The following is a 21278-nucleotide window of genomic DNA, read 5'->3' on the forward strand; positions in this document are numbered from 1 at the left end:
GGGGAAAAATCTTAGAGCTAAGTGGGTCTTTGCATTATGATTGCAATACTCATTAGGGCTTGTATTTTTTGGGGTGCAAAAATATTTTTCACAAGCTTATATTTTTCAAATATCTCTTGAGCTATTATTTTGTGAAAAATCTTGTTTGAGATATTTTGAATATACTTGTTGAAACACTTTGAAACTTGTGGTGATTGATTTACATTTATTAGTTGTTTCAAAGTTTGCTTGGAAATACACTCTAAATCTTGACAGTATATTTACATTAGATTGAGTGTTTAGCATACATTATTAAGCACTGAACATATTTACTATCATTTGTGCTTGCATTATTATAAGGACTGTATTGTGGTATATATCTGCTTGTTGAGAAGCATATTTCCGTGTACGCAAAATTTATATTGAATATTTGTTGTATTCCAGGCATAGGCTTGAAAAGAGAAACTAGGCCTGTTAAATAGTCTCAGATTGGCTTAGAGCCAGTTAGGAAAGTTAGGTGTAGCATCCTGATAAGGTGTAGTTATAGGGTGAGGTTAGCCCCGTTAATTGACCTAGTTGTATACGGTGTCGCTCCACCTATGAAGTGAACTTATAGTGGAATCCTTGTACAGGTGAGCCAAGGTGGGGACATAGGCACTTTTGCTGAACCTCGATAACATATTGCGTGTGCAATTTACTTTTCTACAATTTATTTACCGCACGCGCATGCTTTATTGTGAATGATTGGATTTATAATTGCATAGACAGACCCTAGGTTGCGTAATACTGTTGTTAGAATGTTTGACCTAGGAAAGAATTTTTAAATATCCAATTCACCCCCTCCCCTCTTGGGATTGCACCAAAGTTAACAATAAGAATGTAATAAAATTGTTTGGAATGACAACAAATTAATTGCTTGAGTTCTCTATTCTTTCAATCTAGTTTTTAATTTCAGTTTGTTTATACTCATTACATTCCACAAATCAATCATGATGTAAAATTATTTTTAAAGAATACTTTAACAACTTACTGAAATGAATTTGGTATCAAATGTAATTTATTACTCTACAAGTTTAATTTATTTACCAAATTATTCTATAAATAATTTTACACTATAAAGTTACTTTTATTGTAGAAACCTGAACTTGGACAATAAAGAAATAAATAAGAAAAGAAGAAAAGGGAATTTCAATAGGCTTCGTCAATGAATCCCCTGTTTACGTCGATGAATGCCCTTTTGTGGTTCGTCAACGAAGTTTAGGGCATCATCGACAAAGAAATTTTGAACGACTGAAAGTTCAGGCTTATGGTTCGTCGACGAAGACCCTTCTTTCGTTGATGAACGTCCTTCTATAATTCATTGACGAAGGCGCCATTTCGTTGACGAATGTGACTAAGTCAATGACCTATAAATAGGATTTTTGGTTGCTTAGTGATTAAGAAACATGATTCCTCTCTCTCTCTCTCTCTCTCTCTCTCTCTCTCTCTCTCTCTCTACGATTTCTTGTCGTTCATTTCTAGATTCGACGATTGGAAGTTACCACGAGGATCTAGGGGAGATTCTCTACAAGTTTAGCGGAGCGAATTTTTGATTTGAGCTTTTTAGGCATTACTCCAAAATCAGGGTAAGTATGATATTTTAAGGCTTTATAGTTGTTTTGGAGTATAGGGGGGCCTAGGAAATGCTAAATGAGGAATATTCTGGGGTTTGTATTGATTTATCTACAAGGAAATGTGGTTTTATAATTTTGAGCTGCAAATGTCGTAGGGCGTGGATTTTGGGATTTTCAACGAGCTTTCTTGTAAGTCAGGTAAGGGGATTATATTATGTCCTTTTTTATGAAATATGGACTGATTAAAATACAGTATATGTTTTTTGAAAAATTAATATGGGTGGTCTGATCATCTTCTATTTTCTATAAAATAAGTTGTTTAAGTTAAATAAAACCTTGGAGATGTTGAGACCCTATTTTCAGCAATTTATGTTTTTCCGAGTTAGGTTATTTTATTTATGGTTAAAAAATGAAAATTGTGTGGCATGAGAATGGTTTTAAATGGTATATATAAATAGAATGTTTTAATTGGTTTTTACACTATATATGATATAACGGTCGAGGGCTGAGTTTTGATATAACAGCTAAGGGTCGAGTTTTGATATAATGGCCAGAGGCTGAGTTTGATATGACGATCGGGGGCTGGATTTTATTGAATGACAATTTTTTATATATGAAATGAGTTATAACACGATTTTATTGTGTAAATTACCATATATGACTCTAGAACCCTGTGGATTTGAGATATTGCGATATTGTGAGCACGGTACCATAGGTATATGTGGGTAGTGAGTGCAATAACATGGGTATGGAAGTGTGATAAGTCGATTGGAGAATTGGGCCGCAGTACTACTCCAATGTTTTTACCGGGGGACCCCATCTGTGGTATACCGGGTGACCATAGGTAGGCACAATCGTACTTATAATGATAGTTTTGATTTAGCTGCGGAACCGCCGACTGCGAGTTAAGTCCAACCTTCGAGCCACACAACCCGTCATGGGGGGAATCATGTTGTGTGAGTATGTGATAGAGTGACGACGCTACTTTGGCAGTCAAGGCTGCATCTTTTATGCATATATGAGCAAATTTACTATAAATGAGCTATATTGAGCTGATAGTTATTACTTGTAAATTATGTATCTTCTAATATACAGTATAGTACAATTTTCTTTAAAATGCTATTTTCATATATATATATATTTAGATGATGGAATTTTATTTCACACGAGAACCATGCTAGCCACACATTGATAAAAATATAATCTATCTTACTGAGAAATGTCTCACCTCATTATACAAATGACTTTTTAGGTCCTTCGGGGAACTGTATCTAGCTTGCCTTAGGGTGAGTATTAGACATTTTGGGGGTGCTAGAGAAAGCTGGTGAGTCATCGACGATTTTATTTTGTCCTTTGGTTAGGTTGCAATATGTAGTCGGATTGTGGTATGTATATATATTTGGAGAATAATTAGAACTCTAGTAAAGAATGTTGATGTTTTAGTAATCTTCTGTAGTATGATTTTATTTCCAGTATTGGCAGGTGCACCCGAGATTCCCTAGTTAAGGCAGGTTGCATTCCTGTATATATATATGTATGTATGTGTGGTATCAGAGAATGTTCATTTGTTTTACTAGCACTCTGGGCCCACGTGGCAGGTTAGGGCACTACAGGTGGTTTTAGAGCGCCTAAGTTGTTACATTCTGCATATTAGGTTGAATGATTTTACTAGAGTATAGGACGAGGATAGGAATGGGTAGAATAGGAATTTTAAGTTTTTCTTCATAAGCCGGGAGACAGAAATTCCTTGATGGAATTTTGTGTTTTCTGGATCAGTCAATGGGTTAAGAAAACCACGGCAATCCATTGATGGTTTTGTTTCCAAGCGGAGGGGCAGAACTTGAAAACTATAACGGGATTATGAAATTGGCAGAGTATGTTGTAAATTAAGGGAGAAGATTTAGGGTGATATTAGGGTCTATTTAAAATGAATATTTTAGCGTTATAATTGCACCAGATATGTTAGGATGTGAGAGTTCTAAATTCATTTTGGTTCTCTATCTTCAAGATGGATCCTAGGGATAGTAATGCGATTGCAGGGGGAAGTAGCAGTGAAGGAGCCGCCCATGAGGGTGGCAGTGATTCTATAGTGACTTTTCTGGATTTTTCCCAACAGTTTATTGCCGAGGTTACCTGAAATTCTCGAGGGCAAGATCGTTCTACTGCTAAGTTGGGAGATTCTATTGAGAAGTTCACTCGCCTAAAGCCTCCTACCTTTGTGAGCAGTACCAACCCGGTCATTGCGGAGAACTAGATTTGGGAGATTAAAAAGATCTTGGTCGTACTGTAATGCATCGATGAGCAGAAGGTGCAATATGCCGCGTTTAAGTTATCTAGGGAAGCTGAAAGATGGTGAGAAGCAGTAAAGTTGCTAAAGGAGCAGAGACTGGTACCAGTGGCGATGACGTGGAGTCATTTTAGAGAGGTATTATTTGATCGGTATTTTCCACCCTTTGTCAGAAAAACAAAGGCAGAGGAGTTCTTGAACCTGACTCAGGGATAGCTGACTATTCAACAATATGCCGCCCGATTTGTGAAACAGGAGATTAAAAAGTAGGTGGTTGTATTGCAGGTGCAGGAGTTCGCTACACTGGTAGATAAGGTCACTGTAGTAGAGACGAGTCTACAGGGTGATGTGGAGGTTCAAAATCTGAAGAAGAGGCCGATGCCTTCTAGTTCACATTCAAGTGAGAGGCAGGGTCCTTGGAGGAGGTATGGTCATGGTAGAGGCCAGCGACAAGATATGGGTGCTAGGGCATTTCAGGGTACCTCATTACACCATGTTTGTCCTAAATGTGGTAGGTGGCATTTAGGAGAGTGCAAGGGCAGACCGGGTGTCTGTTACCGGTGTGGTAAGCCCAAACATATGGCGCGAGAATGCCACAAGACGCTCAATTTCCCACCTCCATAACAGCAATATTAGGGAGGTAATCAGGCACCGCATGAAAACTACCAGAGGGGTATGACTCAAGCGAGGGTGTATTCCTTGACTCTTGGCGATGTTACGTGATTACGCACCTAAATTGCATAATTAGGCGTTTAAATCCATTCATTAAGGATTATATTTTTAATTAAATGCTTAATTATGTTCAATATTTTAACATTGCATTCTATTTATAATATTTGGATTTTATTGAATAATTTATGAATTCTTGGTATTTTATTATTGCAGGGCAACTGTAGAATGTTAAAGTCAATGGTACCTTGTAATTGGGCATAATTCTCTTATCTAAGCTCTGATCGAGGTGATTTGAAATTTTGTGAAAAGCCAAGAAAGTGCTCTACAACTTTTATGTTTTAAACTTTAAAAGTTATGAGCTGTAGGAAGGCCGAAATCGGGATTGTGCACTAGGAAACAAAAAAAGGAAAAAAGAAGAAATAAGAAAAGAAAAGAAAATAATATTAATAAAAAAAGTATATGATTTGACCAGGCCATGTAGTCGGTCCTCTTATGTGTGTGGTTGTGTAGGGCTCTTGAAGAGCCTTTAAATGGTTTTTTCTCTCATTCGGTCGCACCCCTCTTCTTTTCTCTCTTCCTTTTCCTTTCCTTTGTGTTTTTTTTTTTTCCTTTCTCCCTTCGGCCTCCTCTTCTCTCCTCTCTTTTCTCTCAACTCTCAAGCATTTTTTTCTCTCCTCTTCCTTTCCTTTCCTCTCTCTCGGTCTGCTTTCTCCCTTTCTTACAACTGTTGCCAACCCCCTCAACCTGAGAAGTCCCACTGGTGCTGTTGTGCTTTGTCATCACCAGAAGCCCCTGCTTTTCTGAAGCTCCTGTGGCTGCTGCTGCCTCCTTTTTCCTGCTGCTGTGCTGAAGGAGGAAGACCCAAAGCCCACCACTGCTGCTGTCATCTCTTCTTCCGATTGCTGTGCTAAAGGATGAAGACCCCTCCCTGCTCCTGCTCTCTTGCGTTGCTACTCCAGTTCTCCCACATGGCCAGCCACGAACTCAGGCTAGCTTGCTCTCTCTCTCTCTCTCTCTCTCTCTCTCTCTCTCTCTCTCTCTCTCTCTCTCTCTCTCTCTCTCTTTTATTCTTTCTTTTAACTTGTTAATTGAATATTGTTTTTTTTTTTCATAGGATTTCATTTGAAATTTTAACTTTTAATTATTTGTTGGGATCTGATTATTAAAGTTTATTAGTTTCTTTCTTTTCTTATTTAATATTATCATTAGAATTAATTTTTTCCTGGGTTATTTTTTTCGTTAAAGTTCGGTTTGATCTTTAATATATATTAGGATTTAAATTTGTTGTCTTCTCTAGAATGTAACTTTTGTTGGGTTCTAATTATTTTAATTTTAGTTTAATTAAAATTTGAATTTTTATCATATTTTTGTTTATTGTTTAGTTGTTAAAGTTTTAATTTTGGTTTAAGTTCTTGATTGCGCTAAAAATTTGGTTTTTGTTTGAGTTTGTGTTTGATTGATTTTTTTTTAATTGCATGCTTAAGTTTTTACTTAAAGTTATCATCTTTAGTCTTTTTACAAAGTTCAGACGTGGGTTTTAATTCTTGCTTAGCTGATAAAATGTAGGGTCGTTTCTCGTTGTTAATTTACTTGTTAAATTTAGTTCGTGTTACGATTTATAATTTAAATCGCACGTCTTTAATTCGTCCAAAAAAAAAAAATCTCAACATTCCAAAAAACCTGAATCTAAATTGTGTTCAGTAACCCTTTTGTTTCTTATTTTCTGTTGGAATTACATGAAATTTGGAATTAGATTGCATTCCTTGAGGAGATGATCTGTCATTTGGGCTAATTATTACACAACTGAACTCCTATATTTGGGATAGCTTCTGAGCTGCTCATTTTTAGAGTGAGTCATTGAGAACGTCAGTGACGTGGTGACAAATATTATTTTCATTTTGTCAAATAGTGTCATTCTATTATTTGATTTAGGTGCGACGCATTCCTTCATTTCTCAGGAGTTCATCAAATTGTGCGAGGTAGAACCACAATTGTTAGATGTCGAGTTAAAGGTGGTCACACCGATAGGGGTAGTGGTAATGTGTAGTAAAGTAATCCAAGACTGTCCAATGGGGGTTCAAAGGAGAATGATGCCTGCTAACTTGATTAATTTTGACATGCACGATTTTGATGTTATTCTGGGAATGGATTGGTTAGCAGCTAGTTATGCAAGTCTTGACTGTCGCAGGAAGGAAGTAGTGTTCAGACCTCAGGAGCAGAAATTTATATTTGTTGGGTCGTGTGTGCACTCTGCACCATAGATCCTTTCAGCCATTCAAGCAAGGAGGTTACTCTTAGAAGGATGTTAGGGATACTTGGCATTAGTGAAAGAGGTTTGGTGAAAGAGGCATCGAGAGAGGAACTTAAACTAGAAGATATTCCCATGGTGAGAGAGTTCTAAGATGTTTTCCTGGAGGACTTACCGCGATTGCCTCCTGATTGCGAGGTGGAGTTTTCCATCGAGTTGCTTCCTGGGACATCGTCTATTTCTAAGACTCCATACAGAATGGCTCTAGCATAGCTAAAGGAGTTAAAAGAGCAGTTGCAGGAACTTCTTGATTAGGGATTTATCAAACCGGGTGTGTCACCCTGGGGAGCACCAGTGTTATTTGTAAAGAAGAAGGATGGGTCGATGAGGATGTGCATTGACTACAGAGAGATTAATAAAGTGATAGTAAAGAATAAATACTCGTTAGCCCAAATTGATGATCTGTTATACCAATTATAGGGCACATAGGTCTTCTCCAAGATCGATCTACAATCCAAGTATCATCAGGTGAGAGTTAAATCAGAGAATGTACCAAAGACGACTTTTCGTACCAGGTATGGCTAGTACGAGTTTCTGATTATGCCATTCAAGTTGACCAATGCTCCTGTGATATTTATGGACCTAGTGAACATGGTATTTCAAGAGTACCTAGATCGGTTCGTGGTAGTATTTATCTATGACATCCTAATTTATTCGAGAAGTCTTGAGGAGCATACAACTCACTTGGGGTTAGTACTTCGAGTCTCAGAGGAAAAAAGTTCTTTGTTAAGTTCAAGAAATGCAAATTTTGGTTAGGGCAAGTGGCCTTTCTAGGACATGTAGTGTCCAAAGAAGGTGTTTTAGTGGACCTGAGTAAGATTGAAGCGGTAGTTGATTGGGCGAGACTAAAGAACGTGCATAAGATTAGAAGTTTCTTGGTCTAGCAGGATATTACCACCAACTCATAGCATATTTTTTTAAACTATCAAGTCCACTAACATGACTTACAAGGAAGAATATGAAGTTTGAATGGTCTGATGAGTGCGAGGAGAGTTTTTAGGAACTGAAGTAGCGTCTAATTACTGCCCCAGTGTTGACTATTCCATCAAGAGAAGGTGGATTTATGATCTACAGTGATGCATCTAAGTAGGGACTCAGGTGTGTCTTAATGCAATAGGGAAAAGTTATTGCATATGCTTCTCGCTAACTCAAGGAGTACGAGAAGAAGTATTTGACACATGACATGAAATTGGCAGCAGTACTCCATGCATTAAAGTCTTGGGGCACTACCTGTATGGTGAAAGGTGCGAGAGGCTTAAGTACTTTTTCACTCAGAAAGAGTTGAACATAAGGCAGCGGAGATGGCTGAAATTAATAAAGGACTACGACTGTACCATTAGTTACCACCCAGGAAAAGCTAATGTGGTAGCTGATGCTTTGAGTCGGAAGTCAATGCCTACGTCAGTTTCAGCAGTTGGGGTTCAGCATCAGATCAGAATGGACCTGGAAAGGTTGGGTGTGGAATTAGTGGAAGGAAATCACTAGACGTTCATTGCTAGCCTGATAGTGCAACCAACCCTATGGCAAAAGATCAGAACAGCTCAAAAGAAAGATGTGGAGCTGGCAGAGATTATGAGTGGAGTACAGGATGGGTTGAATGCAAATTTCAATGTCTTAGATGATGGGGTGTTGATATTTTACACTAGGATATGTGTGCTGAATGACGTTGAGATTAAATGAACCATCCTAAAAGAGGCACATCGCTCTCTATATACAGTGCATTTAGGAAGCACAAAGATGTACGGGAATTTTGTGGGAATCTTTCTGGTGGTTTAACATGAAAAGAGAGATCGACCATTTTGTTGAGCAGTGCTTGACGTGTTAGCAGGTGATGGCTAAGCACCAGAGGCCAGTAGGACTGTTACAACCACTTCTCATTCCAAAGTGGAATTGGGAGCACATTTCCATGGATTTTTTCACGGGACTGCCATTGGCGCTTTAAGGACAGAATGCTATTTGGGTAGTTATTGACAAATTAACGAAGACTGCTCATTACATTTCAATTAAATTCAATTATTCTATGAATAAGCTGGAAAAGCTTTATGTACAAGAGATAGTTAAACTGCACAGGGTGCCTGTTTCTATCATTTCAAATAGGGAGTCGCGGTTTACATCCCGATTTTGGAAGAGTCCATAGGAAGCTTTGGGGACTCAACTTACTTTCAGTACTACTTTTCACCCATAGACCGATGGTCAGTCAGAGAGGACTATTCAGATCTTATAGGATATGCTACGAGTGTGTGTACTGGAGTTCGGGGGTAGTTGGATTAAATATCTGTCGTTAGTTGAGTTCGCATACAATAACAGTTATTAGGCCAACATCGGGATAGCACCATATAGGGCACTGTATGGTCATAGGTGCCGATCTCTGTTGTACTAGGATGAGGTTGGTGAGCAGATTTTAGGGCCAGAGCTTGTTCAGCAAGCTGCTAATAAGGTCCAATTTATCTGGGAGAGAATTAAGGCAGTGCAGAGTCGACAGAAGAGTTATGCGGATACTCGCCAACGGGAGCTGGAGTTTGAGATAGGTGATGCCATATTTTTTAGGATTGCTCCGATGAAAGGGGTAATGAGATTTGGGAAAAAAGGGAAACTAAATCCAAATACATCAGGCCATTCAAGATTCTAAAGAGAGTTGGTCCGGTGGCGTACAAAATAGCATTACCCTAGTACAGTCTAGGATTCACAAAGTGTTCGATGTGTCCATACTAAGGAGGTACATTTCAGATCCTTCACATGTGATCAGTTACGAGTCTTTGGAGCTCGGGGACACATTGGCATATAAAGAGATACTAGTTCAGATTCTAGATTATAAGGAACAGGAGCTACGTACTAAGAGGATTCCGTTGGTAAAGGTACCTTGGCGTAATCATGCAGTGGAGAAGGCATCATGGGATTTAGAAGCAGAAATATGTCAGAAGTATCCATGGCTATTTGGAGAGGCTTAGCACTAATCAGGTAAGTAAAATGGTTGGTAAGTATTATTTTTTGTATGTATGTTTTTTTAGGGTAGGTTGTTTAGTTTTATCTGTTGGTTACGGTTAGTTCATGGTTGGTATTTGGTATGGATATTGTAATCTCCAGAGACAATGCATGTAACCATGGTATTCCTCTACCATAAGTGAGGGTATTTAATAAATTTGGAATTGGGCAACTATGTAGGTGGCCGTCGGCTCTTCTTAGAATCGGATCAACAGATTGCTGATCATTCAGTGGATGTGATGGAAATTAATTAGCAAATTTCGAGGACAAAATTTTTATAAGAGGGGGAGATTGTAGAAACCTGAACCCGAAAAATAAAGAAATAAATAAGAAAATAAGAAAAGGGAATTTCAGTAGGCTTCGTCGATGAATCCCCTATTTTCTTCGATGAATACCCTTATGCGGTTCGTTGACAAAGTTCAGGGCATCGTCAATGAAGAAATCCCGAACGACTGAAAGTTCAGGCTTAGGGTTCGTCGACGAAGCCCCTTCTTTCATCAACAAATGTCCTTCTGTAATTCCTCGACAAAGGCACCATTTCGTCAACGAATGTGACCAAGTCAATGGCCTATAAATAGGATTTTTGGTTACTTAGTGATTAAGAAACATAATTCCTCTCTCTCTCTCTCTCTCTCTCTCTCTCTCTCTCTCTCTCTCTCTCTACGATTTCTCGCCATTTGTTGTCAGATTCGACGATTGAAAGTTACCACAAGGATCTAAGGGAGATTCTTTACAAGTTTAGTGGAGCGAATTTTTGATCTGATCTTTTCAGGGATTACTCCAAAATCAGGGTAAGTAGGATATTTTAAGACTTTATAGCTATTTTGCAGTATCAGGGGGCTAAGAAATGCTAAATGAGGAATATTCTGGGGTTTGTGTTGATTTATCTAGGGGAAATGTGGGTTCAGGATTTTGAGCTGCAAACGTTGTTGGACGTGGATTTTGGGGTTTTCAATGGGCTTTCTTGTAAGCTAGGTAAGGGGATTATATTATGTCTGTTTTTTATGAAATATGGACTGATTAAAATGCAGTATATGTTTTTGGGGAAATTAATGTGGGTGGTTTAATCATCTCCTATTTTCCATAAAATCAGTAGTTTAAGTTAAATAAAACCCTAGAGATGTTCAGACCCTGTTTTCAGTAATTTATGTTTTTCCCAGTTAGGTTATTTTATTTATGGTTAACAAATGAAAATTGTGTGGCATGGGAACAATTTTAAATGGTATATGTGAACATAATGTTTTAATTGGTTTTTATACTGTATATGATATAACGGCTGAGGGTCGAGTTTTGATATAACAGCTAGATTTTATTGAATGACTGTTTTTATATATGAAATGAGTTATAACACAGTTTTATTGTGTAAATTTCCATATATGATTCTAGAACACTGTGGATTTGCGATATTGTGATATTGTGAGCACGGTACCGTAGGTATATGTGGGTAGTGAGTGCAATCACACGGGTATGGAAGTATGATAAGTCGATTGGAGACCTAGGTCGCAGTATTACTTCAAGGTTTTTGCCCGGGGGGGCCCATTGGTGGTATACTAGGTGACCATAGGTAGGCATAATCATACTTACAGTGATAGTTTTGACTTAAGTACAGAACCACCGGCTGCGAGTTGAATCCAACCTTCGTGACGCACAATCTGTCATAGGGGGAAGCATGTTGTATGTGTATGTGATAGTATGACAATGCTACTTTAACAGTCCAGGTTGCATCTTTTATGCATATACGAGCAAATTTACTACAAATGAGCTATATTGAGTCAACCGTTATTACTTGTAAATTATATATCTTTTGATAAACAGTATAGTACAATTTTATTTAAAATGCCATTTTCATATATATATATATATATATATATATATATATTTAGATGATGGAATTTTATTTCGCACGAGAACCATGCTAGCCACACATTGATAATAATATAAACCGTCTTACTGAAAAGTGTCTCACCCCATTATACAAATGATTTTTTAGATCCTTCCGGGAACCATATCTAACTTGCCTCGGGGTGGGGATTAGACATTTTGGGGGTGCTAGACAGAGCTGGTGAGTCACCGACGATTTTATTTTGTCCTTTGGTTGGGTTGTAATATGTAGATGGATAGTGGTATGCATATATATATTTGGAGAATAATTTGAACTCCAGTAAAGAATGTTGATGTTTTAGTAATCTTCCATTGTATGGTTTTATTTCTAGTATTGGCAGGTGCCTCTAGGATTCCTTATGTTGACGTTATAGGTCACGCTCGATTTTGATTATGACAAATACTCATAATATCTAATGGGTATTTGAGACTTTGTGCAAGAATCCTAAAATTGCCAAGATCGAGATGTGCACAAAGAGGAACTGAAGCTGAAGACTTATTTTACGATTGTATTGTATTTAATTCATATGCAAAGGGTCTGTAATAGTAAATATGGTTTGGTTTGTAATAAGCTCACACACATCACATGCATGATTTATTACGTAAGCTCAAACTAAAATACAACCTAAAGTGACCTTAAAATGACCTTAGGCTTTACCCATCGGTCGACCGACACCAAATTTTTTCGGTGTCTTCAAAATTGGATTCAAAGTGACCTTAGGACCCTTACATTTGCACTTGCATCCATTAGGAACTTGAATAGGGTGAATGTGTATTGAAATAGGACCGAAATGCACACATTGTGCACTTTCAGTCGACTGGCCAAGGCATTTCATTTTGCCCCAGTCGACTAAAACAGGTCTGGGTCAACAGTTGACCAAGGTCCTGATCGACCGAACCAATGCAGTTCAAAACCCCCTGATCGACCGAAACCCCCAGAGGTCAACAATTTGACCATCTGGTTGACCGATCCAAATTTGTATTCCAACTACCTGGTCGACCAAGGGTTCTCGGGAAAAATCCCAACGGTTTAGTCGACTGAACCAGCCAATTCAAATGGCCCGGTTGACCGAACCTCGATAAAATGAAAAATCGCCTTTGGAAAGGCACTTTCGGTCGACCGACCATGCAGTTAAAAAATGCCCTGGTCGACCAAACCATATGAGATCTGGTCAACCAAAACCTTTCTGGTCGACCGGACCTCTCGGGTTGCCTTAATTTTTACCGCAGTTAAACATTTTTTAAACAGGGTTAAAACATTTGAAATGTCATTAAACTTTTCTAATAATACCAAATAGGTCCCTAACGGTCATATCTCTTCCCATGTCTATATATATGAGATCATTTGTGCAAATTAAGGAGTGATTAGCCACTTTGATTAGGAGAAATTCTCTGAAATTTCCAAATCCTATAATACTCATTCCTAAGCCCCAACCACTCATACTTACCTTCTCTTATTGCTCAAACTCTCTGTAAGTTGATTGAGTGCTTGATTAGAAAGGTTTACTCTCCTTGTTCCGCTTGGTTGATACGATTTTATTGAGAGTTAAACCTAAGTATTCTTAGGGGACTTTGTTAATAAGTCTCTCATAAGAAGACTTTTATTTGATCTTCTGGAGTTGTATATTCATTACAATATCTTGAGAAGATCGTTTAGTATTTTGGTTGCAAAATCTTTTCATAATCACTTTCAAATATCTATTGAGCTTTATATTGAAAAATATATTTGAAGAGATATTTGTTTATGAGATAGTGATCTTTGTTGCAATATTCATTTACTCATATATTATCTGCTGAATACAAAGATTACATATCTTTTGCAAACCAAGCATACACATTATTTGATATTTACATGCTTGAGACATCTTGCTGATTGATATATTTGAAACTTGACATCTTTGTGTGAACTTACTGGCTGAACATCTTGTGATACAAAGATTGCCTGATTGATACTCTCACGCACTTATTACACTGATAGTAAATATATATATATATATATATATATATATTTAAGAGTGGAAATATTGGACCACACTGAGCTTACATATTATATGATTTATGGTGTATGTAATTGCGAGTATTTGGGTACATATATGCTTTACATAAAAGCACAATCACTATACCATTTGATTGTAATGCACATCTGTTGTATTTCTAGGCAAGGGCTTTAAGAGGGAGACTAGCCCTGAAATAGTCCCGGATTGGCTTAGACCCGGTTAGGAAAGTTAGGTGCGCCATCCTGTTAAGGCGTGTAGGTTGAGGTCAGCCTTGTGCTAATTGACCTGGTTGTAATCGATGTCGCTCCACCCTTAAGCGAGTTATTAGTGGAATCCTCGAGCTTGCGAGCTAGAGGCAGGGACGTAGGCACAGTTGGCCGAACCCCGATAATATATCATGTGTTTGTGTATATTATCGCACTTTATATTTATCACACGTGTATGTTATTATGTGAATGATGCGCTTGATTCAAATTTTCGCATATTATATCTATCAACGTATTTGGAACTAGATAGAAAGACCCTAGGTTGTAATACTCAGCTGACATCTAATTCAACCTAGGAGAAAAGTTTAAAATTTCAATTCACCCCCCTCTCTCTTGGGAATACACCAATTCTAACACCCTAGTTAGGACGGGTTGCATTCTTGGATATATATATATATATATATATATATATATATGTGTGTGTGTGTGTGTGTGTGTGTGTGTGTGTGTGTGTGGTATCAGAGAATGTTTATTTGTTTTACTAGCACTCTGGGCCCACGTGGCTGGTCGGGGTGCTACATTCATGAACTCAATTTTAATTGAAAGTTATCTCTAAACATTACCAAAAGGTAAGGTACAAAGGATGTTTAAATTTCTAAAAGAGAATTCAACCAAAATATGAGATATTACTTTCACCATGCCAGCTTTATGATTAACTAGTAAATTTGCCTTCATTGCGTTAGTTTTATTATAAGTAAAAATTTGTACAATATATGAGATATTTAAATATGTGTGCATGTTTTATGATTTTTTTACCAAAATATTAATAAAAAAATATAAAAATAGAGAAAATGAGTAATATTTACGAAAACATACCTAACTGACTTTCCAAAACTCGGTTTGAGTTAAAAAAAGAAAGGCAGCTGTAACTTTCATGTCAACCGGGGGAAAAAAAATAAAGGGGGGTGGGGGACAAAACATCACGGAGGGGCAGGGAGAGAGGGGGGGTCTGGAAAAAGGGAGAGGGGAGAGAGGGGGGGGGGGTTAATTTGAGTTGTAAGAAAAAGAAAAAGAAAAAGAAAAAAAAAATGTGAGGGGGCTTGTACATGCATGCGCGAGAAAGGCAGGAGAGAGGGTGGGGCTGGCAAATTTTTTTTTTTTTTTAAATGGACCAAATCGACTTTTGAATTAATCCCCTTGAAATTTCACAAAGCATGTGATTAATTTCAACACCAAACCGAATTTCCAAAAGTCGGTTTGGTCCTTTAAAAAAAAAAAAAAAATTCAATTAGTCTTCCCTCTCTCTCCCTGCTCCTCCCACACATGCATGTATAAGTCCCCTCACCTTTTTTTCTTTTTCTTTTTCTTTTTCTTTTTCTTTTTCTGACAACTCAAATTAAGCCTCCCTCCCCTCTCTCTCCCTTCCCCCCAGCCCCCCCTCTCTTTCTACCCCTCCCTAATGCCTTGTGCCCCAACCCCCTTTTTTTTTCCCCAGCTGACATGAAAGTTGCGACTGCCTTTTTTTTTTTTAACCCAAATCGACTTTTGGAAAGTCGGTTTGGGTATATTTTCGTAAGTATTACCCATTTTCTTTATTTTTTTTATTTTTATTAATATTTCAGTAAAAAAAACTCCCCCCCCTCTCTCCTTGTCCCTCCCTAACGCCTTGTCCCCCACCCCCCTTTATTTTTTTTTTCTCAGCTAACATGAAAGTTGCAATTTTTTTTTTTTTTTTAACCCAAATCGGTATATTTTCATAAATATTACTCATTTTCTTTATTTTTGTGTTTTTTATTTTTTTATTAATATTTCGGCAAAAAACTCCTTGTCCCCCACCCCCTTTATTTTTTTTCCTGGTTGACATGAAAGTTGCGACTGCTTTTTTTTTTTTATTAAACCCAAACCAACTTTTGGAAAGTCGGTATGGATATATTTTCGTAAATATTACCAATTTTATTTATTTTTGTGTTTTTTATTTTTTTATTAATATTTCGGTAAAAAACTGCCCCTCTCTCCCTACCCCTCCCTAATGCCTTGTCCCCCACCCCCCCTTTATTTATTTTTTTCTGATTGACATGAAAGTTGTGGTTGCCTTTTTTTTTTTTTTTTTTTTAACCCAAACCAACTTTTGGTGTTTTTTGGTCGGGTATATTTTCGTAAATATTACTCATTTTTCTCTATTTTTTGTGTTTTTTTATTTTTTTTATTAATATTTTGGTGAAAAAAACTCTTTGTCCCCCACCCCCCCTTTTATTTTTTTTCCCTGGCTGACATGAAAGTTGAGGCTGACTTTTTTTTTTTTACTAACCTAAACCGACTTTTGGAAAGTTGGTTTGGGTATATTTTCATAAATATTACTCATTTTCTCTATTTTTATGTTTTTAAAATTTTTTTATTAATCTTTCAGTAAAAAAACTCCCCCCTCTCTCCCTGTCCCCCCTTGACGCTTTGTTCACCACCCCCCCTTTATTATTTTTCCCTGGCTGACATAAAAGTTGCGGATGCCTTTTTTTTTTAACTCAAATCGACTTTTGAAAAGTCTGTTTGAGTATATTTTCATAAATATTACTCATTTTCTCTATTTTTATGTTTTGTGTTTATTGTTTATTAATATTTCGGTAAAAAACTCCTTGTCCCGCAGCCCCCTTTTATTTTTTTTTCCTTGGCTGACACGAAAGTTGCGGCTGCTTTTTTTTTTTTTTTAACCCAAACCGACTTTTGAGTGTATTTTAGTAAATATTACATATTTTCTCTATTTTTATGTTTTTTAATTTTTTATTAATATTTCGATAAAAAACTCCATGTTTTATAGATATATTAGAAAAGGGGAGGGAGCATTCTCAACCTATACTTTTTCTCATTTTTTTAAATTTCTTTTTTTTAGAAGTTTAAAATAAAAAATAAATTATTAAGTAATAAATTATTAGTAAATCCATATTTATTTGAAAAATAATAATAGTATCTCAGTTCTTGTCTCCTTAAAAATTAAAATATGTTATAGACACTTTCTACTACATGTATTATATAGTCTTGAGAACTCATCCTATTTCTTTTGTAATTCAAATTAAAAAATTAATAAAAATTAATAAAATATCTCTCTTTATTTTTTGGAAAAAAAATTTTAAATGGTGGAATTCTTCCATTTTTGTGATAACTCATTATTATTTTAATTTTATAATTTTTCTTTCCAAAGAACAAGGAAAACATGCACGGAAAAAGCCAAATACTAAGCTTTTTTAAATTTTTAAATCGTCAATTTTTATTATTTAAAATAAATATATCATCTTGAATAAAATTTTTTTAAAAAAATTTTATTATTTCGTAAATATCGCATACACATAATTACCTAAAATTCAGGTAGGACAACTAGCATTGGTGTACCTGTCTCCGATGGCTAGCTTTCAAAATACCGACACGTGGAGGGAGAGGTGCTGTATAATTTCTCCTTTCTGACCATCAAGACAACCCGATTTCCACTACTTATATATTTACATTTGCGTATATTGCGTTTATGGTTGAACATTGACCACTGGACGGTTGGGTGTATGGAAAGGGTCGTGCATCTCACCACACCCTACCCTTCCCCCCGATTCCACCATCGATGGAGGCTCGATAATGTCCAAAATCGTCTTGGACCGGCCATGAGAGATCCCAGTCTGGTCAGACGATTACCTTCCAACGCCATCAGTCTCATCCATCGCCTTCACGATCCTCGATCCCTTCGCTTCGCCGCCGCACCAAATTTATTGATGGCCGACGACGCGAAGGCGACTAGTAGACCGCGGGAGTCGCCGGCGGTGGAGAACGAAAAGAAAGACGAAGCTCCGCCGGCCGAGAAGCTCCCGCCGCCGCCTGAGAAGCCGTTGCCGGGAGACTGTTGCGGCAGCGGATGCGTTCGGTGCGTGTGGGACGTTTATTATGAAGAGCTTGAAGAGTACGACAACCTTCTCAAGAACAATTCCAAGCCGTCTTGATTCCTTTTCATGTTTTGTTTAATATTGGAGATGGATTTACAGATTTGGATTTGTTTTTGGTTATTGTGGCGGAGAAATTATTGGGGCTGTGAATTGGAATTATTGATTGGGGAACTCAAGTATATCGATTATTTTGGTCCTCTGTGGTTCATATTTCGGGATTCTTGTTTACTGTCTTTTCTGCTCTTGTCAATTCAATTCATTCGAAAATTAATAATACTACCAATTGATATTTGAAAGCATATAAGTGAATTATATTGAATTGGTAATTTGGTGTTGTGAATAAACAATCATTTAATTATTTTTTATTTAGAATGAAGATTTATAAATAGGAGACCATAAGTGGATCTTATTCTTACTCTCCTCTCATATCTTTTCTTATCTCATTTTAAAATTAGGACCGAGACTTTAAACGAAAACAAGAAGAAAGCCTCCATTAATACTATTATAATTGAACTAATTTTATTTCTTTATATCACTACTATCGAATTAGTAAAGAACAACAATTACAAACAAATTTTTTTCCGTTGTAAGTAATGTTTCTACCTTTTAAGTCCCAGCCACCACTCATCATGAAATTGTTATTGATGATTCATTAGTTTTTTTAGATCCCTTAACAAAATTTCAGGAGATTTTAATCCAAAAAAGTAAAAAATTGACCACTATAATTAGTTTTTTTTTTAATTATTTAAAAAATTAAGCCTCTATAGATGGTGTCAAGTTCAAAGTCAAAATCCAACCCTAGTGCAAGGTGGAGACGGCTACAATGTTTTGCTGATTATAAAAAGGACTATGCACTATATTTTTAATTGCTATAGTTTTTAAATTATATTTTTCACATTTAAATATATATCAAGGTATTATAATTATCATTTGTTGAATTTTAAATTTATTACAATTTAATTTTAATAAGAATATTTTACAATAATTGAAAATATTATAACTATGGGGGCTGAAATAATTAAAAATTTAATAGATAAAACATTTAAATCTATCATTAATAAAAAAAATGATATTAATTTATTCTTGAATTTTTTTCCTTGCACAATGGTCTAGTAAGAACAACTATTTAATCACTAAATAATAATCTCTCATAAGGGATTCTCACATCCTTGCCATTACTTTTGTTGACATTGGGCGTGCTAATAAATTTGGTGACCATTTTCAAAATAAGTGAAGTATTATATAATCAAATCATTAGTTATCTAAGTCACTTTTTTATTTAGAAAACGGAGTGGTCTCTTTATTCTCATTTTTAAAAAGGCAAAATTAAGTAAATCACTTTTCAAAAAGTTTAAATTTGAGAGTATAATTGTAAATAGGAAAGATAATTCCTTAATTTTTTTAAAAAAAAATCAAATTAAGATATTAACACCTTAAAAACACTCATTCCTTGAATGGTTATCGTTCTAATTTTTCTGTGATAAAAAAAAATGTTATAATTCATGAAAAATAACCATCCTCAAGATGTCAGTCGACCAACCTTGACTTGCCTTTCTCTCGAGCAAGTTTGGTTGACCATCCCCTAATGAGCGGTCAACCGCTTATAGAAGGCAACTCTTCCTTTCTTATTTTTACAAAAAAAATATTATATCACTTAAACTCTTTTTTGAAAAGGCTTTTTGATTACGCATCAAAGTTGCGTAATTAAGTATTTAAAATCATGCATTAAAAATTATAATTTTAATTAAATGTCTAGTTATGTTCAGTATTTCAATATTGAACTTATTTGAGATAATTATCCTATTTTTATCGTAAACTTATAGAGATTTGTATTTTATTATTATAAGATAATTTTTAGAAATTAAAACCGAGCCATGCATGTAAAAAGAGGTCGTGTACATAAGCCATATACGTGAGTTTGAGCTCACGAAGAAGCCATACAATCTATAAGCATCAAATGAGATTACGTGACAAAGTCTATCTTGGACATTTAAAGAAAAATATATGTATATATAATGTGCGCTGGGCTTCAAAACTTCTTGGCCGTGTTTGGAGATGAGGCTTGCGATGGCGTGTGTGGCTGGATTTGAAGAGGCCGTGAGCTGGGGAAAAAGAACTTGGAGTTGGGTTTTAAATTAGAGGTGAGTGGGTGTGATGTGACTACGCAGCCCACGTGAGAGGATTGCACGTAGGAGAACTCCTTCGCTCCCTTATTCTTCATCTCTCTCTCTCTCTCTCTCCTTGCTTATTTAATTTTTATTACTTTATCGTTAATTTAAAATTACATTGTCAAGTTATTTTTTGGTACTCACATATTTAGTTATTAATCCTTTTGTGTCTTATTTTCCTTAGCTATTATTTCAACACTTATTTAATGTTTGGTTTATAGTTATTATTTGTTGAAAATATTTATGTAAGGATGCCAAAAATAATAAGTCTAGAATATAAAAATAAAATAAAACTATTAATTAATTAATTAATTAATTAATTGAATATTATTAAATAATAAGTCTAGAATATTATTAAATATTTAATAATATTATTAAATATTTATGTAACGATTCCTAATATACAGTCCTAGTACTTACCCAAGTACCTCTCGCAGTACACCAACCACTACACTCCCACACTAGGACCCTAGTTTCAGTTACTCGACGGACTTGAAAAATATGTACGTATAGCAGGGGTCAGAAACCTCTCAGTAAGGGCAGATACAGGTTATATCGGTGTGTGACATTTGAGTGTTATCATGACAGCAAAACATACATAGTTAAATGCAGTTCCAGTACTAGTTTCAAAACAGTGCATACACGCACATATACACACACATGATCAACCCGATGTCGTCACACCCTTCGGCTCGTAGCCGGCCCGAAATACCCAACATCGACCCGTAATCGGCCCATAATACATGGCGTCCCCGGCACATGGTGAACCCAAGACTCCCATGGCATTGTACCGGTACAAACTGGTGGATCCACACCCTTCGGTGATTAGCCGGTAAGGCTCACGCCCTCGAATATAGAGCCAGACACTCTTTCCAAACATAACCAGCGATTTCATACGCCCTTGGATATAGAACCGGATACTCCCAGTACCTTGAACAACTTGGAACCCAGTTTCTATTGCATTTCATCAAAACACAACCATGCATGCTCATATAACTAAACAAACCACACCTATTTGGTAATCCAAAAATCATGATTTTCCAACCATATACAGTTTAAATAAAGTCAAGGTACAACCATCCCTATTACACTGTATAAATCACCATATACATACGGTTTTCCAAAAAAACTAGGAATGTAACCCAATACCTCTTTTTTCCAAAACTGTAACATGCAAAACCCATAATTTTAGCCGTCAGATTGTAACGACCCGAACAATAATGTTATTTAAATAATAAAGAGAAAGGGAAATGGGAATAGGAACAGAA

The 21278-nt window shown here is 36.2% G+C and overlaps 1 protein-coding gene across 1 annotated transcript; it reads left to right on the forward strand.

Annotated features, from left to right (window-relative positions):
• The first annotated feature begins 17399 nt into the window (after nucleotides 1-17399).
• LOC131165032 (uncharacterized) lies at nucleotides 17400-18141 on the forward strand. Its single transcript, XM_058122656.1, has one exon. It carries the CDS (start codon nucleotides 17471-17473, stop codon nucleotides 17897-17899), a length of 429 nt encoding a protein of 142 aa, XP_057978639.1. The 5' UTR covers nucleotides 17400-17470; the 3' UTR covers nucleotides 17900-18141.
• Nucleotides 18142-21278: the final 3137 nt, after the last annotated feature.

This window comes from Malania oleifera, chromosome 1 (assembly GCF_029873635.1).
Source record: "Malania oleifera isolate guangnan ecotype guangnan chromosome 1, ASM2987363v1, whole genome shotgun sequence".
Lineage (NCBI taxonomy): Eukaryota > Viridiplantae > Streptophyta > Magnoliopsida > Santalales > Ximeniaceae > Malania > Malania oleifera.

What these genes read in the sequence shown, in the direction of transcription:
- LOC131165032 (XM_058122656.1), top strand. Translation starts at nt 17,471, where the DNA reads ATGGAAAGGGTCGTGCATCTCACCACACCCTACCCTTCCCCCCGATTC.